Source organism: Cryptomeria japonica, chromosome 9 (genome assembly GCF_030272615.1).
Source record: "Cryptomeria japonica chromosome 9, Sugi_1.0, whole genome shotgun sequence".
Taxonomy (NCBI): Eukaryota; Viridiplantae; Streptophyta; class Pinopsida; order Cupressales; family Cupressaceae; genus Cryptomeria; species Cryptomeria japonica.
In genome coordinates, this window is record NC_081413.1 from 545,981,488 (window position 1) to 546,006,681 (window position 25,194).

The 25,194-nt window shown below is 37.4% G+C and overlaps 1 protein-coding gene across 3 annotated transcripts in view; it reads left to right on the plus strand.

Annotated features, from left to right (window-relative positions):
* Window positions 1-25,194, plus strand: part of LOC131061002 (1,4-alpha-glucan-branching enzyme 1, chloroplastic/amyloplastic) — a 244,948-nt gene that overhangs the window by 89,212 nt on the left and 130,542 nt on the right. For all 3 annotated transcript variants that reach the window (XM_057994501.2, XM_057994502.2, XM_057994503.2), the window contains 2 exons: window positions 23,651-23,757; window positions 24,149-24,293. In XM_057994501.2, the coding sequence (XP_057850484.1) occupies window positions 23,651-23,757; window positions 24,149-24,293 (252 nt within the window). The remainder of the gene's footprint in view (window positions 1-23,650; window positions 23,758-24,148; window positions 24,294-25,194) is intronic.

Below are 25,194 nucleotides of genomic sequence, written 5' to 3' on the forward strand. Positions count from 1 at the left end.
TTACAACCCAATGTTTTGCCTCTGGTACTATCATGAATTTGGAAATTTAATTCACAACATAGCTCATAGCAATTCTAGTGGTTATAAGATAAATGAGGCTTTCCACTAGTTGCCTGAATGTTGACTTGTTGATTGTCTTTGAGTTTGTTTTGGCTGAAAATTTCAACCCTTTCTTGATAGGTGGAGATGGGATTTCGCAATCTATCTTGAACTCTTCTAGCAAACTCTTGGCATATTTTGTCTAAGAAGTGGAAATACCAGCTATAATGGATGGAAAATTAGGGTTTCATAAGTTAAGCCTTGTAAACAAGGAAATGACCTAACTTTCCAAACAAAACATTAATGGAAGGGAGAACTCAATTGATCTAATGCAAGAGGATTGAATGTAGATAAAGTTACTTTTCCTTTGTCTTATTGAAATTGATTTGAATGTATTTGAATGCTAGGTCTAGAGTGAATGATGAAGGATTGACACGAAACAATAGGAGCAACAAGCTATAGATGAGATATAGAGATACGGAGTTAAGTCTGCACAAAAGAATCAAAAAGGCACCTGTGACAACAAGTTCGGCTTGAAAGTGCAAGATCGTGTGGCAATTTGCATGAAGCTCGTTAGCATTCCTGGGGACTGTGGTTGTTTTCATCCTGGTCCTCAGGTTTTCACCTCTGCAAAAGTCAGATTTGATCGTCATTGCCTCCTTTGCCAGAATCTCCGTATGTGGCTCCTAGATCTGTCACCTATACCCAAAAATAAAGGAAAGTGTTGTTGATAGGGGTTTGCCTTAGGTCAAACCTCGGGTTTGAAATTGATCCTAATTGAATTGAAATTGTAATGGAAATACTGAAACAAATACTAAATGACATACTTCAGATCTGCTGCAATTGATGATGGATGATGATGCAATGCTCTCTTGTAGTGTGCTACCCTTGTTGTTCTTTTTAGATTAAAAATACTGTATTATTCTTTTTTTAGGTGTGGTGTTTCAGACTAGACGAAAGGCACAAAAGGGTTTGTTTTTTCTTTTGTTTATTTTTTGTTTTTGATGATTCAGCTGAGTACTATAATACATAACAACAAATATTGAATTCTGAAAATACACTAACAACATGCAATTTGAAGCTGAAAATTTCAGATCTAAACGCTGATCAAAATAGTGTATTTTTAGCAATGTATCAGCAATTCAGTTCATAAAAAAACCTTACAAATGCAAATCAAACATACCCAAAAAAAGTGGCTGGCTGGAACCTATTGCTGTCATAAAATCAGATTGATTGAAAGTTGCTTGCAGCCCTAACTGCCCAACTGGGTCTGATAAAACCCTTCACAAACATGTAAATTAGCCTCCACAAATCTGCATCAGCCTTGTAAATGATTGAATTAGTTATTCTGATTGATCCACCTGTTGCCTATAGGATGATAGTCACAGATCTCGTAGACTGTATCTTTCAACAATGTAGGAAATGTCATCAATGAGGGATTATGTCATCATTAACCAAAAGATTGCTTTCAAGAAAAGATATAGCCAAAACTCCAAAAAAGATAATAACTTGAATGAATAATCTAATCTTCAATTGACTCCTAAATAGGGCATCCACTTTGCGCTAATTCCCATGCACACTTTTGAAGGCAACCACCTTTTATTTTATTAATATTTTGAAACCCCTTATATCTCCCATTTTGATGCACTTCTAGGTATTTTATTCAATAACTTTTAAAACCTTTATATCTTCCTTTTAATTTTTAATTTATTAAGTCCCCTTATGACTACTTAGGTGTCCCACTTTTTAAAAACAACTTATGAGCGTAAGACCTTCAATAAACTTACTTTATAATAATTAATTAACATAAGCCAAATATATTTAATTTTTACTTAATATTTTATGTTATTTAATTATAAAGTCCTGGACCCCATTAATATATAAAATTACGGCCAAGCCTAGTAGACGCCTCATGAGTTCCTTATTTGCTTACCCATTAGCCTATGGGAACTTGACTGACTAGGCTAATGGTTCACCTTGTCGACTAGTTAGGAAGGGGACATTACCGCTCTTCCCAAAATTGCTTGTCCTCTAGCAATTTCAGCTTTAGATGTTGTAAAATCTGTTCTCTCCCAAGTTGCATCCTCTATTGGCAAATCTTTCCACTTGATCAAATACTCCCCAATCCTCAAGGTAATATTGAATGGTCCATAAAATATTCGCTTGAGCTTCTTGGCCCCACTTTTCTTGAGAGTAGATTATCTGTATGGCTGCAACTTGAGGTACACCATGTCCCCAACCTCAAAATGACGCTCTATCCTTTGCTGATCAGCATACAATTTCTGCTGATTCTGTGCTTGTTGTAGGTTCTCCTTTAAGGTTTTCTTGATGTCGTGACTATCCTATAACAACACCTTCGCTCAAGGCACTCTGCTGTCCCCCAAAAGTAGATCCATGAAGTTGGGAGCCTTATATCCATGCAAAGCCATGATGGGTGTCATCTTGATAGACATGTAGTAAGAGGTGTCTTAATAATACTCTCCTAAGTGCGGCCACTTAACCCATGCTCTTTGCTGTTCAAAAACATAGTTTGAGGTATCTTTCCACCCATTTATTAACTATCTCCGTTTGTGGGTGGTAGCTCGTAATAGGAGTGAGCTCAGTCCCACTCAACCTGAAGAGGTCTTGCCAAAAGATACTCAAAAACTTGCTGTCCCTATCACTCACAATGCTCTTGAGCATCCCATGTAATTTGAAGACCTCTCTGAAAAACAAACCAGCTACTTGTGCAGCTGTATATGTGAAAAAGTGAGCAAATTTAGTCAATTGATCAACCACCACATAAATGCTATCATTTCCATGAACCTTAGCCAGCCTTGTAATGAGATCCATCGAGGTGCTCTCCCATTTTTTATTAAGAATGGGTAATGGCTGAAGTAGACCAGCTGGAAATGTATGCTCATTCTTATTCTAGTTGGCACACTAGACACTCCGTAATGTGTTGAGGACTTCATTCTTAAGCGCTCTCCAAGTGAATCTCTCGTGAATCTGCTTGCAAGTCTTAAAGAAACCTGGGTGTATCATGAAAAGGCCTCAAAATCTTCACCTTAAACTATGAAGAAGGTGCCAAATAAATCCTATCCTTATACATGATCAGCTCATTCACCATTGTGTACTTATCATCCTATGTTGTTCCCTCTATAATTACCACTGCCCATGGATCTTTGGCATTTCCAGCTGCAATGAATTCCCTCCAATCAGCATAAATATCCACAAGAGAGCATATATGTGGTCTCCTAGAGAATGCATCAGCAACTATAATCTTCTTTCCCTTGACATAAACAATGTGAAAATCATATGCTTGCAATCTGCTGACCCACTTCTGCTGCTTGCCATTGATTTCTGATTCATGAAGTATTTGATACTGTTATGGTTCATTTTGATGATCAAGTTGCCTTCAACCAAGTATGGTCTGAATTTGGCCAAGGCATGCATAATGGCCAACATCTCCTTGTCATAAATTGAATAGCTCCTCTTTACCCCGCTTAACTTCCTACTCTCAAATATGATGGGGTACTTATCCTGCATCAATTCTGCTCCATCCCTTCACTTGAAGGATCACACTCTAACATGAAGGGTTTGGAGAAATCTGGTATGGCTAAGATAGGACATGTAGACATCACTTGTTTGAAGTGCTCAAAGAACTCGTGTGTTTAAGTAGACCAATCAAATGCCCCCTTCTTAGTCAAATCAGTAAGTTGTGCAGTTGTTTGACAAAACCCCTTAACAAATGTCCGATAGAACCCACAAAGTCCAAAGAATCCCTTGAGTTGTGTTAGATTGGTAGGGGTAGGCCACTCCACAATAACTTTAACCTTCTTTGGATCAACCCTCACTCCCTTTGCACTAATAATGTGACCAAGGTAAAGGAGTTTTTCGCAAAATTGCACTTCGACTCCTTCGTGTAAAAGGACTCACTCTCTAGTATGCTCAATACCTCCTCCAGATGTTGTATGTGGTTCATGGGGAAGAGAAAAGGGAAAGCATGGATTGCATGGGATAGCAAGGTGTGTTATGCTAGGTGATCCATGAAAGGAAAAGCAAGGGGGAACATGGATACCATGGGCTAACAAGCTGTGCTATGCTAGGTGATCCATGGAAGCACGAAGTCTCATGAGACAAGTTGTGTTATGTTTTGTGATCCATGTAGGAAGAGTCGAGTAGCAAGCTATGTTATGCTAGATCCACTCATCCTAGAAAGAGAGAGAAAGGAGTTGAAAGGTCTAACAAGTTGTGTTATGCTAGTCAACTCACCCCAAGGAATTGCAAAAGGAAAGGTTGAAAGGTCTAGCAAGGTGTGTTATGCTAGTCAACCTATCCGAAAGGAAGAATTGAAAGGTCTAGCAAGTTGTGTTATGCTAGTCAACTCATCCTACCAAAATGTTGTTTGGTTTCAGGAGTTAAGCATCTTGTCTAAGACTTTGGTCTGGTTTTGACCATGCATCAACCTCTATAAGACATGTAATAGAAAATGTTTGGTTTCAGGAATGAAACATCTCGTCTAAGACTTTGGTTTGGTTTCGAGCATGTACATCTCGTATAAGACATAAGGATAACCAAACAAAGCACATTGTTCATAAGGAAATCCGCAAACATGAATTGGAAAAGGATAACCAAGCAAGTTCTCATGCAAGGAAATCTGCAACTTGAATTGAACGTATGCTACAAGGAGGCCGTATGTATGCCCCCCTCTTAAGATGTTAACATAGTCCTATGTTGATGTCTTAAGTAAAAGATAGAAACAAGGACACACACCTTCAACACAAAGGAGATGTCCTTTAGGCAACAATGTATATAACTCCAAGCTAAAGAGACGTAACTCTTATGAACAAGGAAAAGATAGTTGTAAAAGAGATATCTTGCAACAAGTGTAAAGGGACCCTTTTGAGGGATGCACAGAGGAAGAGATCTTTACATAAAGCTATCCACCTCCAAAAATACAGGAGATCTTTAACAAGGATAACATCTTTGGAAGGAGAAGGGGACTAAGAATACACATTTTCCCCATTACTAGGAAAATTGGACTCTCAGTGAAGGATTGCACACATTCACTAAGGAGAGATTGTTCATAAGAAGATGTACCATCTCAAACAAAGAACAAGTCCAACCAAGGGACATATATGTACTCGCATGGAGGACCACTCTATGTAAAAAAGGGCCTCAAGTAATGAAAAATGCAACTCAACAAAGGAAAAGGCAATGTTTAGAAAAAGAGAGAGAATTGAAATATTATTCTCCCCCCCCAAGCAAGAAAAGAAAAAGAGTATTATGTTGTTGTCCGAAGAATTATAATTCAAGTTGTACTGCCACTCATGACAACGATCCCCCAATCAAGGTAAACTATCAATGTCACATAGTGAGGAGCAACATAATAAGGCAAAGGGAGTGCTAGTGCACCACCTTAAAATTTCGATCTAGAAAAAGCATAAGGTCTGGTGTGATATGGATAAGAGCTCTTTCACATAATCTTGAACAAATTCTTTAAAAGATCTTCAATTACCAATAGAATGAGAATAACTATGATGAAAGAGGCAATACAGAATACCATCTTTGTTCTTATAATTATTGATATATCTCACAAAAGGAAATGCAATGCTTTTATCATTTTTGAGCTTCCAATAGATTCTTGTAGCTATTTTTTGTTGATTGTCAATATGGATAGGTCTTGTCCCTTGAGATGTAAGGCAAGGCATACTAGTGGAGGAAAAAGGATTTTTTTCTTGTGGTAAAAGGATTGGCAAGGAAGGAGGAAGATTGTTTGATGGATGAGGATTTTTGGATGGATGGTAATTTCTCTTTTTTGCAAAATACTCTTTAAGCATTTGAACCTTAAGGGAATCATCCATAGATTTTGATGAATTGGGATATCCTAGACCTTCTCTAGTGCATCGTGTGGGAGGATCTAGAGGGACTTTAATTCCTTGTTCTTGTTTTCCAAGTCCTTGTCCACTATAGCCTTGTTTTGAAATAATATCATAGCCAATCTCATAAGATGTTTTTAATTGTGAAGGAGAAGGGCTTTCATTATGAATTTCTTCGAAATTTGTTGTGTAAGGACAAGTTGGACCAAAAGGATGAATAGATCAAGAAGAGATATCCTTTGTAGGGAGATTCCCCTTTTCACGATTACTATTCATATCCACTTTATTAGTTTGGGAAGGAGGATCCTCATCATCTAAGGCTTCCATCTTTGCTCAATGTTATATCAGGAGATAGGTCATGAATAAAGTGCATAACATCATATTACCTACAAATATGTTGATGATCAAGATAAGCTCTAGCAGAATAAGGAGGATGTAGAGAGATTGATATACCAACATGTTTATCTTGCCTCCCTTGCTTTGAAGTATCTTTATGAGAAGAAGATGGTTTAGTGTTGCTCTTCAATGTTGTCTCTCCATTAGAGAGATCATTGATAGTAATATTGTTTCTTTCCTTATTAACTTAAGATACCCTAGGAGAGGTACAAGTGCTAGTCTTTTCAATGTCATCTCTAGTATTGTCAAGGGTATTGTTGATGTGTTTCTTAGGCACAATCGAATACAAAATAAAATACCAAATTATTTTATCCTCTCTTGAACAAAATGACCTCAAATGCTAAATATCTAATCAACTAAGACGATTTCAAGGTTTCTACGATCAGTTCTTGACATGTGGGTAACTCAATGGCTAATGTGGTTTGCTATTTTCACTTGGGGTCTTATACAACTGTTCTTGATGATGTCAAACTTATCATGAATGGAGATGGATTTGCCAATGATTTTGCAATTGAGCTCTCAATCTATTCTAACAGAGATTTTAAATAAAATGCAAAAGGATAAGGGTTTAGAAGTCGTATTCTAACTCTATCTAACCTAGAATGCAAGGGGCAATGAATGATTCAATGAAATTCAACTAGGCCATGTTTCATCGTCAATGAACAATTCAATGCAAGCTTAGTGCAATCATCTAAGGTAAATTTACAGATGTTCAAATTATTACCATCAACATCAATACCATCAAGGCAATGCATACCAAAGGACGAGCAATAATTGAAGTTAAGTTCAATTCAAATTCCAGTTGACCACACAAGGCAAACTTACAATCAGCAAGAAGGTAGTGGGGTATGGTTTAAACGAATTTCATTCAAATGCATTTAACACTTCTTTCATCCAATTTGAAATACTTGAAACAAATTCTAATCTAAATTTGGAGGCAATGAGAACCACAAATGCATACAAAATTTAAACAAAATCACCAAACTTTAATGGTTATATTCAAACTTGCAGCATGTAGACGACAATTCTCAAAAATCTCTTTCTTACAAATGAGAGGCAAATGGGTTTATATAGAGTCTCAAAATGAAATGAACGACCAAGATTCAATCTAGAATCAAGGGCCAAGATCATGCCAACACTGCCCTAATATTGCCCTAATTAGGGTTTACATCAAAAAGGTGGAATAAAAAAAGGAGGTCCAATGGGATGACGTCTAGTCATCAAGTAGGGAATCTTCTAGAAGATTTCGGCCTGCATCCCTCTCTCTAGCCGCATACTCAACGAATCTAGCTAAGACTGAGTTGAGTTCTTGCATCGTAACACTTGGTAGACCTTGTTGAGACATGGACCAGCAAGGACTCGAACCTAGGACCTTCCATATGCTGCTGGAGTGCTCTACCACTGAGCTATTGGCCCCTCTTGGACCAGTTCATCGTCGGTCCGGGTGTGGCTTATTTCCAACACCAACAAACCCCCTTAAGCCACACCTCTCGTGTGCTTGGGGCTCTGTTGTGACGTTTTCACACATCGCCCCATTGCAAATGGGGACCCATGTTTTTTGCTCGTTTTCGCTTTGCTTTTTAGGGTTTTGGTTTGAATCCAGTCGGTTTTGGGAGCTTTTTGAATTTCCTTTTCTAGAATGCAAATTTTGAATGAAATGAATTCGCCAGAATGGTCTAATTTTCAATTGGAATGTTGATGCAGAGCTTAAATTTGTCTAAGTGTTGAAGATGAAATGTGAATTTTTGTCCAATTGAATATTTTTGACCAAATTTTGACTTTTTTGAATTTTGATCCTAGGCATTTCAAATGATTTGTTTTCGCCTTGTGAAGTGATAAAATGTGTAAAATCATGATATTTTGGCCTGTAGGAGCAAAATCGCTCCTGTCCCTCAGTGAAGGACGGGAGCTCGTTTTCAAATATCTTACTATTCCTGCAGAGTCAAGATGAATTACGAATTGGAAGTGATGGAGAAAGGCGAGATCTTTCCATTGAATATAAATTGAAGATTTTCATGAGCACAGAAATGCCTCCAGGGGAAAAATCGCTCCTGTCCCTCAGTGAAGGACCGGAGCTTAAAATCAAATATTGCTTTGTCCTTGTAGGATTTTAGCGTCTTGACGATGTGAAAAGGTCCAAAGAGGTACATTTTATCAAATGAATATAACTTGAAGTGCTGTCGGGGAGATCACATGGATAAGCAAGTCCGGCTTGAGTGAGGTCCTGATCCTGAAATTTGGCTAAGTCTGGAATGTCCTGACCCTGAAATTTGACTAAGTCTGGAAACTGAAAAAACCTCCAAAAACTAGATTTTGCAATATAACTCCTCGAGGTCTGAAACCACTCTCAAACATCCTGAAAGTATATATGGAATATAACTTAAAGTATAAGAAAGAAGAAACATTTCCTTCTTTCTTATACTTAAATGTTATATTCCATTAAAATTGTCCTGATCGAGAGTGCGAAAAGTCAAATTTCGCTCGTGTCCTTCTCCAAGGGTCCAGAGCGAAAAGCGCTCCTGTCCCTCTCCAAGGGACCAAGGCGAATCGCTCGTGTCCCTCACCAAGGGACCAAAGCGAAAATGCTTAGTTGAGCCATTCCTGACCTTGTTTGGACGAATCGAGACATCAAAGGCATGGTGAAGGACGAAATGAGCATGATAGAACATCCAGACTTGATCAAAAACAATGAAATGATGAAGTTTTGCCTAGAGGGTCAAATTCGCTCCTGTCCCTCACTGAAGGACCAGAGCGAAGTTCTTCATAAGGTACGTCCTGAACAAAGACCAAGCAAATTTTATGTTCGAAGGCAAGAAAGGAGGTCAATCGAACCCGTTGAAGACAAATTGAAGATTATCAAACGTCAACAAAGGACCAAAATGCTTAAGTTCGCTCCTGTCCCTCAGGAAGGGACCAGAGCGATTTTTGTTGTAGATGATTTTCTCACCAAATTTCAACCGATCTCAAGGCATGATTGAATGAAAGGAGGCATTGCGAATCCGTTGAATATAATTTTCGAAGGTGATGAAGTGAAATGAGGCCCACAAGAGCAAAATCGCTCCTGTCCCTCTCCAAGGGACCAGAGCGATGAGGTAAGTCCCTTTCATTTTTATAATTTTGGCGCCAAATAAACATTTCAAATTTTCCTTAAATGCTAAGTTCGATAAAATTGAAAATCTAATTTAATTAGCATTTAATATTGCGTTTGACATTTATTAATTATTTTGCCTTTATTAAAAATCGAAATTTACAAATTAAAAAACGAAAGGCATTTAATTAATTAATTAATTAATAGAAAAAATCGAATTGAAGCGCTATACTTGGAGGTCGGCCTTGCTAAATCATTTAAAAATCATTTAAAAAATTGTTTTATATCCTCAAGTCGGCCTAAGGGATGAATGCAATGCAAGCGCTATATATGGAGGGTGAAAAACAATCATTTTCACATAATCATTTTTAACCCTCTACATGCGATCTTGAGGAGAAGCGAAGATAGTGCGAAGTATTTCATGTGTGGTGCGAATTCCATCCAAGGTGGCGCTAGTCTATCAAAGGGTGGTGCGATACTTGAAGATCTATTTGAGCGAATTTGCCAAGGCATTAGAGATCACGTCCAAGACTTGAAGGGTGGCGAGGTTGATATGAGGAACGTTCTTTTGAAGACCACATCAAGACTATCGAATTTCAAATTTTGCCTAGGCGAATTCCTTTATTTTGCATTTTAGAGTTAAGCTCTCAAAGAGGTATGGCGATATGGATTTATTGTTTTGATTTTGAACGTTGATCGTCATTGCCTTAATTTTGAAATTTTGTTTTCCCTTAGCTCAATCGTTTTTTTAGGAAATAATAACTCAAGGATTTATTATTAAGTTTCCTAAAAAATTGCTCTCTAATTTATGTTATGTATTGCAAAATCATGGTACTAATTTTGAAATGTTGTGTAGGCATCAAATGGAGGTCTCTTCAAGGAAAATCAAGCCGGATCCAGGACGGTCTTCGCCGGGACGGTCTTAGCCAGGACATGGGCGACCTCTTTCAATCCAGCGTTCCAAGGCGAGGTACATCATCTTCCTGCACATCAAGGACACAAGGAGTTAGAACAAAGGGCTCGTTGAAGAAGTAAATAGTTCCAGATGGATTATTTAAAGCAAGCTTCTCAACAACATCAAGTTGAATATCTACCAAGTTCCAAGTGTCAAATGAGGTGGCGTCCTAGTCATCATTTCTCCAATCAGTGAAGTCCATCTCAGCATGTCCAGATTCAATGTACTTAACTCATGGAAGGTGGCACAAACTCCGATGTACCTACCCCGGCTATCCATTGGTCGATTTTTCTAAAAGGGACATGTGTCCAAGCAATACAATTTTATCATTGGTCAAACATTAAATGTTATGTAATGGTTGTAACAAACCCTAATTAGGGTTTTTCATTGTAAAATCTTGGCCATTGATCTTGAATTGATCTAAGCCATCAAATTGTATTGTGGGCACTATATAAGCCCAGACATTTCATTTGTAAAAGAAGGAGAAAGAATTAGAGATTAGAGAATTAGAGAGATAATATAGAAATAGTTGAAAGTAATTAGTAGATAGAGAGTAGAATAGGAGGACAAGGCAAGAAATTGTTGCCATTGATTGTAAACAAACTCCATTTTCATTGAAGTAATGGTGAAATATGTCGTTTTCTTGCAATTTGCATGGTTTCTTGTTGAAGTCTTCAATCTTAGATGGTAGATAATTAGATGAATGGAGGAAATGTTATTGATTGATGGTGGAATTCGTACATCCATACTACTAGCAGTTTGTTGATTGCAGACTTGCCTTGCGTAGTCAACTGGAATCATTCAGCCTAAGCTCAATTTCAATTTGTCACTTCTTCATTGATATGCATCAACTTGGATGGTATTAATGCCTGCGGTGATGATTTGAACATCATAAAGCTTCCCATAGAAGATCGCACTAGTCTTGTGTAGATGTTCCATTGATGTCAAAACAAGACCTAGTTAGAGTTTCATCAAAAATCAAATCATTGCTCCTACATTCTTAGTATTAGGATTAGATCCTCTCTTTTCCCCCCATTCTTTTCCCATTTTTTTTCAAATCTAAGTTAGTAAGAGCTGGTGTCCAGCAAAGTAGATCGGAAGTTCAATCATCACATGTAAGTCCCCTTGTGATCCCAGCAAATCACATCATACCACTGGAGCTTGTCCACACGTGGAGACCCCACTAAAAGAACCTTGGAGTCTACCTAACTGATCCTTTACGCGAATCTTCAGCAGTTAGAGACTATTTTCTCAAGAGAGGATAAGATGCCTTTAGGTATTTTATTCTGTGTATGATTGTGTACAAAATACACGTCAACAGGCTCCTAGCCTGGACCTGGCTCTGATGCCATGTTGAGACATGGACCAGCTAGGACTCGAACCTAGGACCTTCAATATGCTGCTGGAGTGCTCTACCACTGGGCTATTGGCCCCTCTTGGACCAGTCCATCATCGGTCCGGGTGTGGCTTATTTCCAACACCAACAGACCTTCCTGTTGCAAATCGATCACATCCAAGGCTTCCGAGAAAGCATAAAAAATTCTCTCTCAATCCGGCATAAGCTTCTACAAAGATTCCAACTGCTGGAAGTAAATAAACCTCATTTTCTCTTTCAATTCTTCCAAGTTCAAATTGCTGGAAGCATGGACATCAAGTCCCAATATCTCTTCAATGGATGCAAGGATCTTAGATTGTATCTCTTGAATGCATCCTTCCATCTCCAAGCATTTTTGCTTTGCATGATCATATGCTATCTTTCGCATGGCCAAGGAACAATACGAACCATGGATATCATAAACATTCCCTGATTGAACAACTCTCTCTTGAATCAATGTGGACATAGGAATTCACTTCAACACCTTGAGGCTAGGAATAGTCTTCTCCTGCATTGGTTGTAAATCTTCCCTAACTCCTCTTAAGTACTGCATCCTGAATATTAGCATCGCTGTCTTGTCAAATGCTTAGACAAACTGAGCTAGGAAATCATCTGATTGTTTCGAAACATCCTCTATCCATTTTCCAACCTCTTGATATGTAGTCCTCATTGCCTCATGATCAAAGGGGGATCTATGAGCAATAACAATGGGTGATACAAAGGTAGGATCCTCACGCCTTAGGGAATTCATCCGTTCAATGTACTCCTTGAGTCTGCTCTTCTCACTCTTAAGTATCTCTTTCTTTTCAATAGTCCTATCCAATTGCGCCTCAATTGCCTTGACTGTATCATCTAGTTCTTGCAATTCTTGCTTCTTCGTAGTAGGTCCAAGATCAATCGTGGTAACCTAATAATCCATTGGAGTAGCCACATCTCTAGTCTTTTCACCTATCGGGACAACCACTTGTGCAATACGTGCTCTTGTATCATCTCTAGTAATCCTAGTGAACATCTTCACTTTCTTCTGCTCCTTTTCCTTGCCAACCTTGGCTAGGATGTCATATCAACATCTTCTGCGGGATGCTCCTCTATCATTTTCTTCTTTTGCATGCTACTCAAGAACCAAACGGGAATGGTAGAGAATTCCATCTCGTCCTCAAGGTGTTGATCTTCATCAAGTCCTCTCAAGGCTGAAATGACATCATCATCATCTTTATCCTTTAGTCAAATCCACCACATTGTTGCCCAAATCGACCTCCATCTGAACTGTGGGAGATCCTGGTTGTTCTTCAACATCATCATGTGGTGCCGATTGTTCCGTAGCATGTAAATCTTGATAATTCTTCGATAGTATCTCCGTGTTGGAACCCTGTTCAAACTCTTTGTCCTTCTTTGTCATATCATTCTGCTTCATGGATGAGGAACTAATGGTAGATTGAGGAGTGTTAGACTTATGTTTCTTTTGCCTTGACTCCCAGCTAACAATCTCCTTGCCTTTAGTTTGTGATTCTCTAGGCGTACCTTTCCTTCTGTTGGGAGCATGTCTGTCCTCATCATTGTGCGTTCTAACAGTGCTGATTGCCCTTTCATCATCATTGAGAGAGGACCCCTCATTTCTCATCTTATCATAGGTAAAGGTGACCTTTAGTTTTCTCAACTCATTGATGTACTTGTCTGCCCATTCCTTGGAGTAATCATTTACTTCTCTCATCAAAACATTCAAATCTACCAACTCAAGTTGTGTCCAACTAGGCAACATGATAGGCTTGTCTTTCTCATTTACATATTGCGGATGGATGGGATCCCCATCATCTTGCACCTAATCTGGAATGGAGAAGAGGTTACACTTCCTCATGAGGTCCACTGACATACGAGACCATATCTTCCTTCCAACTGCGAATTCATCCATGAGTTTAGCCCAATAGTCTTCGATGTCAATCTTGTGTATAAACTTCCCTCCTTTGATCGTTACAATTCTCTGAAATGGATCGACTCAATCCTTGCCTTTATAGATGCTAAGATGATAGAACTCCAATTCCTCATTGACGAAATCTATTGAGGCTACAATGTGGCATACCTTCATCATCTTTCCAAGCGTGATAGGAAAAGTTATTTGCGTTCTATGCATCGCTTTCTAGAGGAAATCATACTCCAAAAGCTGTCTCACTACCTCAAGTAGAACCATCTTGTCCGTCGGATACCTAGGAAGCTTGTACGGTTCTGAGGTGAAGCCCTGAATCCTTAAGTATGTGAAGGTAGGAAACTGGATATATCACGATCTGTACTTCTCTATAAGTATTGTTGCCTCTTTGGACAACCGTTTATGTATCCCGCCTTGCAGCAGTCTCGTGATGTACATGGTGAAAGCATCATTCACCCTTCTATAATGTTCAATCTTGTGCAGGTGGAGTTGTGGATAGCACTCGTAAACTCTGTATTGTCTAAGACAATTCTCGACTTCGCCCTTGTGTATTAATCCTTTGTACACAACATATCTGGCAAGTACATAGACAAGGTAGGAAGTCATACTGAATGTCTTCATTTTCTCCAAACCTCTCAACTGGATGTCAAGGTTATCACTAATTATCTTCGCCCGGTTGATCACTGTTCCTCCGGCCATCTCTTCAATAAAAATAGTACATCCATGTTTCAAATAGCGCCCCTTGAGGTGCTCCCATGATTCGGTTGAGTAGAAATATTATGGTGTTGTACTCCTTTTTGAAGTCCAAACTTAAGAGCCTCTTGGGTAGCTTAGAGCGGTGACGTCTTGTCTCAAGGACCCACTCATTGTTGATAACTGTCATACATGATTCTGCCCTTTTGTCAAATTTAGCTTGGGCCTCTTCCTTGGTCCTTTCTTGCATGTCTGTACATCTAGGGATTGCAAATATCTCCCCAATAGATTCCTCAGCTAGGTATGCAAGCACTGCCCCCTTAGGTGACTTGATCATTCTGGTTTGCGGATCATAATGCTTCACACACTTGACTACAAGCTCATAGCACTGAATGGATTGTGGAAAATTGGCTGCTTGGTAGATTCCACTCTTCATGATATTAGCTGATAAGGTGGATGGAAGATGATTATTTGTTCCAAACATTCTCCGCCTCATCTGCTTCATGTCTAGGTATTCCATGTTTGTGTCTCCAACCTTCTTCCACTGGGATGATATCTGCGATTCCGGATAGAAGCATTCTTGTACGATCTTCAATTGGTTCTTCCTTGCTGATATCCCTGCTTTAGACATGGCACTTGTAAAAAGCTGGAAGTTAATATCATGGTAAAATAACTTTTATTTTCAGAACTTCGTAAGTTCTGATTTTTAAAGGTTTTGTCACTTTTATGAGTTCAAAATCAGAAATTTCAACAATGAATAACATAAATTCTGAAAATTAGATGAATTTTGATCAAATGAGGCATATCGCCTACCTTAGAACCTGATTTTCAGACCCAATACAAGTCTGATCACAATTGGTAAAGTCTGAAGACACCCCAATAAACTCAGAAAATGAAGGATTTTGCTATTTGAAACACTTTTCCAGGTCTGAATACACTTGTCAGTGCTCAGAAAATGACTGATTTTGAATGCTAAAATGTTATGTCAAGTCTGATTTTCTGAGTACAATGTCTGAGTAAGCCCCTCTAATGGCTGGAAGATGTAGAGTTTTGGTGTCTTTAACACGTCTCAGGTCTGAATTCTCTCTTTAAAGTCTGGAAATACTTCTGAAAACACAATTCCAATGGTTGGGATCAATCAGAAAACATGGCGCAGCTCCCCCACTTGGGACGATTTGGCTCCAAACTTGACTGAAAATGCCATTCGCTTTCCACATTTAATGGCTAGAAGTGACCACTGGACCAGCAAACAAGACTGAGAACAAAACAATGTGGCATCAATGGAGCTGGCAGTGTTGTCTTAGACCCTAGATCAGCAATAGCGTCCCTTCAAATAATGTCAGAACTCCAACAATGGCGCCCGTAAATGATATCGCCAGCTCCCCAATTATGGAGCCACATACAAAGACAAAAATTGCCCTCAATCAGCAGTGGCACCACACAAAGATTAACAAATCCTTTCCAACAATGGTGCTACACCACACTTAGGCAAATTCGAACTCCAACCAGCAATGGTGCACCTCCAATTAGCCTTCAAACTGTCACATCAATGGCGTTATAATAATATTTAACTGCTGGGCTGGGTCCTTTTATTCTTGTTTTTGCATTGTAAATCCACCACACAAGCAATGTGGGATAAAACTTTTCTTCTTATCAACCTGGTGGAAAAACGATTTGCATAGGGATTACACACTTAGCATTAAATTAATTTCCTTTGATCATTAAATGTTTGTGGTAAGGCAAAATTAATACCATTTGCGGCACACTTCGTTATTTAAATTTCATTTGAATTTAATTCCAGCTACTTGGAGGAAAATCAAACCTCATCAGGACAATTCATTTCACTAAAATTCATCTCCATTTGCCACATATACCCTTGAGGGTAAAATCGATGGCCATTTGGATAACTAAAATTCGTCATTTCATACAAAAACACCCTATAGTGGAAAAATGCCCTTCATTTGGACAACAAAATCTTATTAAATCTTGCGAAACTTCATCAAAATGGTCTCCAGGGGAAATTCAAATTCCATCTGGACACATTAAAATGAATCAAAATTCATATTTCATCCCAATGGAAAAACGCACCTCATTAGGACAACACAAATTTGTCCACACTTCACTCTGTCTTGCTTATTTTCCTCTCTGGTGGAGATTCAAACCTCATTTGGACAAGTAATTGCACTTAACCTGGTCATTTTCCTCCTGGTGGAAAAACGTGGGTCATCTGGACTCACTTTCCTTGTACATTTTCTCTCACAGTGGCCTAGTGGAAAAACGACCTCCATCGGGACAACCACAGTGGATAATCCAGATGCATCGGGATTTTCCTAAAAACCATTTGAAACTCAAGTGGAAAAATGCCTCCCATTGGGACAGATCACTTTTATGCCTAATTTCATGGGGGAAAAACGTTTTCCATCGGGACTATGATGATTTTCACCTTGTAAAAGCCCAAACTTGTCAAATTTTATCTTTTCGGTCAGCGGAAATTCTATTTCCATCGGGACTTTTAACATTTTAATTGGATTTGAGGGGTAGAAAATTGGGATCCATTGGGACTTTGTGCACACTAGACATATTCAACCTCCAAGGAGTGGAAAAATGATTCCTATAGGGACTTTTGACGATCTAGCACAAAATTCACACCAATGTGCAACACTTGAACACATTTATGCTCAAATATAGCACAAAATTCACACCAATGTGCAACACTTGAACACATTTATGCTCAAATATAAAGTAGGTTGCAACCTCAAAACACTTAGGCAAAATTTAGGATCACCTTGATATTTTAACATTTTCTAGCACTCGATCCTATTGACCTCAAAATTCAAAATTTAAACATTACTAGCACGTTGAAGACCTCTGGGCATGATCATATCAAAAATGAGACTCGAGAACTCAAAATTACCACCTGATTGCCAAAAACCCTAAACTAACAAAACACGGAAAACAAGAAGAGGGGGGTCTCCACTTGCAATGGGGCGATGTGTGAAAATGTCACAATAGGTAGTATCCACCAAAGCTTTTATGAAATCCACATATTCCATTAATTTCCTTAAAAATGTTTTTTTATGACGACATGAAACATGGATAAAAGCCTTGAAAAATGGTTTATAAGTAGGAAGTTTTGTTGAAACCCTTATTATGCAATAAGTGAAAGTACTATGAAAGAATTTAAGCAACACGAAATGGAAGAAGCTCTTATCCAACACATGATTTTGATAAAAATAGGTAACAAGTAATGTAATCACATGTGAAATAGCAAACCAATCAGATTTTGTGAATTCCATTATGAATAATTAGATCTGAAAATACCAAATCAGATGTGTGCATAATGTAAGAAGCGTTGGGCTCCCCAAAATGTAATGTTTGGTGAACTAGACCTCAAAATGTATATAATCAAATGGTATGTCTCATAACTAATTGTAAATATGAATGAATGAAATGCATATAAATCAGATCTGAAAATGAAAATCGGAAATAACAAGTTAAGCCTTGTAAACTAGGAAATGACCTAACTTTCCAAACAAACATTAATGGAAGGGAGAACTCAGTTGATCCAATGCAAGAGGATTGAATGCAGATCAAGTTCTTTGTCCTTTGTCTTTTTGAAATTGATTTGAATTTATTTGAATGCTAGATCTAGGGTGGATGATGAAAGATTGACACAAAACAACAGAAACAACAAGCTACAGATGAGATATAGAGACACAGAGCTAAGTCTGCACAAAAGAATCAGAGAGGCACCTACGACAACAAGTTCGGCTCTTAAGTGCAGTCCGTTTGACAATTTGTTTCTTGGTCCCTGATGTCAGATGTGGATAGATTGGAATATTTCGGAATCAGGATATTGCACAAAATCTATTTCGAGAAGCTCGTCAGAAATTCTTTAGACCATGTTGGTTTTCATCCTCGTCTTCAGGTTTTTGCCTCTGCAAAAGTCAGATTTGATCGTCATCGCCTCTCTTGCGGAAATCTCCGTCCGTGGCTCTTGGTTCTATCGCCTACACACAAAAAGAAGGGAAATAGTGTTGTTGATAGGGGTTTGCCTTCGGTCAAACCTTGGGTTTGGAATTAACCTTAATTGAATTGAAATGCTGAATGGTATACCTTATATCTGTTGCAATTGACGATGGAATGCTCTTAGATGTGATCACAAGTGTTGATGCAATAGAATGACTTGACATAACATGAACATGAATGACCTAAATAAACATACTTGCTTGCATGAAGATTGATGTAGATTTGCTGCTCCATGATGCTTGAAGGATATGGTGGGATGAAATGCTGCATTGCATGCTTGATGTCAAAAGATAATGAATTCTTGCAATGTGAAAGGATGTCAAAATGAATAGGAAAAATGCTCTTATATAGGGTTCCCAAGGTAATTTACCGATTAGGCACCTCCAACGGTCAAATTGCAACACCGAGGACCGAAATCACGAAGAAGGGGAAGTGCATCAACTCATTCAAATTTGGTCTTGTTTAAGGAGGACTAGGATGCTCTAGGTGCCATTGTCTTGGGATTGGGACTGAACGCCATGGTCCACCAAAAACAAGGCAAACCAATGGGAGATCAGGGTGCACAACCCGAGGCACAGGATCAATTCTCCATGTAGATAGATGGACATTAGATTCAAGGTGAAAAGGCTGAAAATGGACCTGGGATAGATCTAAGATAGGACACATTAAAGTTGGCACAAAAGGTGGTGTGGATTATGTAGGGTTGCAATTTATGACATTACACCACCACCTGTTTGCTAAACCTCTACATCTATGCAATAATGTATGAGTCCTTGGTGCTATCATGAATCTAGATACGTAACTCACAATAAAGCTCAAATTAGGTCTAGTGGCTACTAGATAAATGATTTTTCCCATCAGTTCCCTAAATGCTGACTCATTGATCACCTTTGAGTTTGTTTTGGCTGAAAATTTCAACCCTTTCTTGATAGGTGGAGACGAGATTTCACAATCTTTCATCGTGAAGTCTTCTAGCAAACTCTTGGCATATTTAGTCTAAGAAATGAAAGTTCCACCATCTGTCTGCCATACTTCTACATCTAGGCAATAATGTAGGAGACCAAAGTTTGTCATGTCAAAAAGTTGTACTTAAATTACATTTGGTTTGTTCAATCGAATGTGCCTCACTACTTGTAATGATGATATCATCTACATAAATGACTAGTAGAATGATATCATTGCCAACACTTCTGACGTATAAATTTGGATCTGAAAGACTTCTTTGGAATTCCTCTTGAACCAAATGCTTTTCAACCTCTATGTACGATGCTCTAGGGGCCTATTTCTTTCCATAAAGAGTGCTCGTTAGCCTGCATACCTAATGCTCCTTTCCTGCAACTTGGAAACCCTGAGGTAGAGTCATGTACACTTCTTTCTCCATGTTGCTATTGAGGAAGGCACTCTTCATGTCAATTTGATGGACTTTCTAGCCAAATTGTGATGCTATGGACAAAACTAGATGGATAGTGTTCATCTTTGCCATAGGAGCAAAGGTCTCCTTTTAATCAATACGTTCTGTCTGGGAGAACCCCTTAGCAACCAATTTGAGTTATGTTTGTGGCACATGAACAAATGCGGCAATGGAACACTATGAACAACCCTCTCCATATGGCCGCCTATGCTCTAAATTATGGCCGCCTATGCTCTAAATTCCAAATGGTATGTACCAAGAATTGGGAGAATGCCTCTTGAAGATGAGGAGGTGAAAAAAGGTTTATGAAGGCCCTTTGAAAGATGTACAACACTGAGAAGACCATTTTACTTTGATGACAGTGGATTGTTTTTGTCAATCTTTGAGGTTCAACATTTGTCAAGCCAAAGGCAAGGACATATAGGGCTACATTAGGTTAAATTGACCCTATTAGATGTTGGGAGTGGCATGGAGTAGAGCTGATTACCACTCACCTGCTTTCATTGTTTTTCAAAGCCTTTTTGACAAAGAAGATTGGCTCCTAGACAACTCCATTTAGTTAGTCAAGAGGAATAGGCTTACCTCTCAACAAGTGTAGAGCTCGGTGGTTGTGAATGATGCATTTTGACTTTAAGATTGTTAAACTCCGACCACACTTTGGGACGTTGATCTCGAAGATGTTGCTCAAATTGATGAGGAGGCATACGAGATTTGTTTATGTTCCATTGGATGAGGAAGCCCCTCATATTGGGTGTGACTCATATTTTGAGATTTTGGTGTAGTCAAATATGAGGTGTAGCAGTAGTAGATCTAATTGCTATGTTTTTTTTTCAGATTTTCTACTTACTACCTTTTGGCCTTTTGTTGTTTATGCACATTGACAATGAAAACTCAAATGAAAGCAATTAATGTTTTTTAATTAGTATGTCTGATTCTCGTGATTTCTTAATTCAATTGTAATGTTAGCTAATATACTATATAGCTATATTGTGAATATGGTGAATAATGTATCATATGAATAATTGAAATTTTATATATTTTAAAATTTTGAATTCTCCCTATTTTAAATTTTTTATCCCCTTCTGTTCCCGCCAAAAGGCCTCATGTCACTGCCATCACCAAATACATCTTTGCATTTGTTGCCATTCCAATCTTCAACACACCATGGAACATTGGTATTTATCTTTTGAGAAATACACCCTTAGGTTGAAAAGGATTCCACACTTGAATAGGACAGGCTAGAGGACACTTCTCATGCTTTAGAGATGGTGGGAATTAATTTGGGGTTGCTAAACGACGAGGAAACCTAGCTAGAAGGGGGTCTCACATTCCACATGGGGAAAAATTGGTGATGGCATGAATCACAATGAATCATCTAGTGATCCAATTGGTGAGATGTGCAAGAGCATCTTGGAATAGACAAATAGGGTGTTGAGATTTGTGCCACCTCATGGGAACTGCTTTGTTGAGGTCATGGAAATCCATAATTTTGCTGGTGTACACAGACACACACAACGCATATATGCCATGTGATAGTGGTTTGACCATCATAGGTTTGAGGTGTGGGGTTTAGCTGATGGATGATTCAAGTATTGAGGAGACTGTTGCTGTATCACTTGTTGGACCGGTTCATTGTATTTGTAAGATTTTCTCAAGTGAATATGGTAAGGATTTATATTCGAGTCTGAGTTTTTTACCTGAGAGATTTTCCAGGATAAAATCCATGTTATTGTGTCTATTCTTGTTTAGTTGTTGATTTCTGCATTCATATTTCAGTTTTCTTTGTCTTCTTTCTGATTTTTAACAGCAAGTTATATTCAATTTGAAACCTCTTTAATGCTCTTAGTAAAAGAAGTCAACTAGGTTTTCATCATCCGCAATGACAAGTACCCTGCTTGGTACCCATGAGATTTGTGTATTTTCCTCTTTGATCACAAATGCATGGCTTTCAAGACATTTCATTCCTACTTCTGTTTGTGCAAATATGGTAATGATAATATTCTACTTGTATATGCCTTGGACGAAGTTGCATAACCTAGTGACATGCTATTATTACCATTTGATGTGGCCCATTATAATGCCCCCTACTAGGTTTAGACTTGTTTTAACCATAATTAAGCTATTTCAATATACTTATGACTTAACTAAGTTGATTATGAGACAAGTCTATCTTAACGTGAATCCAATCAGTGATAACATAATCTTCTCCCTGATATTGAATTGATAATTTTATCTGATTTATAATCTCAGTTTTACTTGTTCATTCAAATTACTATATATATATATAATTAATTAATTTTCAGATAGTATTATACAATATATTATAATAATTATAATCATTATATATTATTCTCTATAACTATATTATTATCATTAAGTTCTGCATAAGAACATTATCATGCCTTTTATATTAAGCATTCATACTAAGCACGTCCCTATGCATACCACTAAGGACGAGAATGATACTGCCTGTATCTTAATAACAGTTCTAATCTGATCTGATCTGTGGTTGATGTGCTTGCAACCAATAAGAACCAAATAGGCAGGTGCTCCAAATATATGGATAGAAGTTAATAAGTTTCCAATTCGATGATCCCGTCCATGATGTTCGAATTTCCTACATGTCATAATGTGTTTCCCTTACCTTTTGCAATGAGATCGCCCCCTTTTATATGTGCCAAGGGACCGTTGGATGGGAAGAGTCACACAACTTCATTTAAGAAGCGACTCCTCAATTTGTCCGCTGACTCTTCAATGTAACTGCTGACCCTTTAACAGTGGACACAACCCTTTTGTTAATTGCACCCTTTCACTTAATCGCTGTCTTGTTATTCCCATTAGTCATTAGCTTATTAATCGCTGCAATTATGAGAGCCTTAATTACTTATGGTTGTGTCTGGTATTTAAGCCTACATGCTGTGATCACTTAGTCAATTGCAATCGCTGTCCAAGTGTCTTAATTGCTATTAGTAATGGACTGCCGTTGTTTCCTTAATATTAATCATTGCTCTTCTTTGTTTTTTAAATAGTTGCTTGTATCTCAATTGCAATCAATTATCAAATATATTATTAATAATTGCTGTCTTAACCAATCAGTGATTATTATTATTATTTTTGAGATATATTAAATTAAATAAATAACTAATGAACTATTTTATCAAATATACTTAATAAATAATCAACTATCAAAACACCATCATATCAATTGACACGGGGTATGACCGATTTGTAATACTTGTTTATAATTTATGTAATATAATATTAATTTAAATATTTCAAGAATATTATTATTGATAAATAAATATTTATTAAATACAAATAATTATGCGTTGATAAATATTATATTAATTACTAAATAATAATTGTTTCATTTATGCTATGTATAACGATCAAGGAGGGGACATGATACCCATGACACTTATGATCTTGATAGCAGGAATTTGATTATATATGGTTATGAACTGGATGTCACGCTTGAAATACAGTTTTCTTCACATCTTTTCATTTGATTGGTCAAATTATTATGAAGAGAAGGATATATTAAGTTGAGGGGCTCTGTACTTTTCCTGACGATGTAGTTTAGTTTATAGACTTTGATACACGGTTACACCTTGAATAGTCACTTATTTGGATGTAATTTTCCTGGATTCTGTTAATGGAATTATATGCTTGAGAAACTATTTTGCGTGCATCTTTTCATTTGATTGGCTGGATAATTATAAAATGTAGAATTCTTAAGTTGAATCGATTTTTGTGCTTTTGATGTGGATCTATGGTTGGTGTATACAATCCAGTCCTTCAATGTAACACTGACTAGTTTGGGTGTGACATGTTTTGTAGAAACTGTTAATAACATTGTGTGATAATCTTATTGTTCAATAGGTAAGTGGCATGCCAACCTTTTGTCTTCCTGTTCAAGATGGCGGGGTTGGATTTGATTATCGACTTCATATGGCAGTGGCTGACAAATGGATTGAACTACTTTCAAAGTGAGTGTATCATAATAACATAGTTTTTGCATGAAGGGTCGAACACATTGGTTTGGCAATTTTTGTGAAAGGTATAATTTTGTCATGATATTAGGTCATTGCACAACTATTTGATTAGGATATGATATACATGGCATTTGGCTAGTATAAATTCATCTTTTGGGTACCTAGTTGTCATATTTGCTTACTATGCCTGTCTTAATATGAATAGATTGCTCACACACTACATTATCTTTGACATGTAGTGCACATTAAATCTCCCTTGTATCTCTATTTTATTTAAATGTACTTTTTGATACTTATTGATCTGCTTTTGGTTATTTATGTACATTATATATTTTTTTTCTTCTTCTTTTCTCATTTTTTAATCTTGTCCGTTTCTCTAATATAGGAAGAAAGATGAGGATTGGCAAATGGGTGATATTGTATTCACACTCGCAAATAGGCGATGGTCAGAGAAATGTGTAGTATATGCAGAGAGTCATGATCAAGCTCTTGTTGGTGATAAGACATTAGCCTTTTGGCTTATGGATAAGGTAGTGCCAACATCCAATGCTGTTATTTTCCTTGTGTAGTTGGAATTGTTTTGGATACTTACCATTTATTACTTTTTGAATTACAGTGATATGAAAGCTTTGGAAAGTCAAGAAAACTGAAAATAGATAGCCTTCAAACTGTTCTGTTTCTATAAGCCATCAAATCATTGTTTTTTCCCCTTTGCACTATAATTCAAAACTTCCTATTGAATTTTTCTGAAAACTTTGGTAGAATCATGCTTTATCGAGATCTGCAACACCTACTGTAAGTGTAATAATTTTCTCTGAGTGGTAACTAATATGGAAGTAGTCTTGGTTTTTCAGTGTTATAAACTTGAAACATAATAATCTGATGGGGCCTAGAGTCCTCTTTTTTAGTTTCTGTTGAATAAAACACCAATAGTATGTGTTTATTTAATTATTATGAATATTTACATTACCTATTTTCTTTTTCTATTCTAATCAGTGTAATGCAGCATTGTGTTGGCATGTTAAATTTTAGTCTAATGTTTTTGATGCATTAATTTTCGTTGCCTATTCTATAATTTAACATTTTTAAAAGCCTTCTTAATGCATTTTTATGAAAATACTTTTTGTATCATATTATGTGTCTTGTTTTGTAACATGGAACGTTTCCTTTTGACTTTATGTTATGCTTAAGAACTAAGAATGTGAAGTTATCTTCTTTTTAATTGTTTTTCTGCAGATAATGATAAACTAGGGTTCTGGAATGGAGTATAAATATTGAGTCTTAGCTAGGATGAGAGTTTTGATCTTTTTAACAATTGTTGAATTGGCATTGCTTTCTTGGTATTTTTATTTAGTTTATTTCTCTTTTTATAGGTGTCTTAATTTATGATATTAGTTTTCGAAGAACCCATCCATTTTTATTAGGGTAATT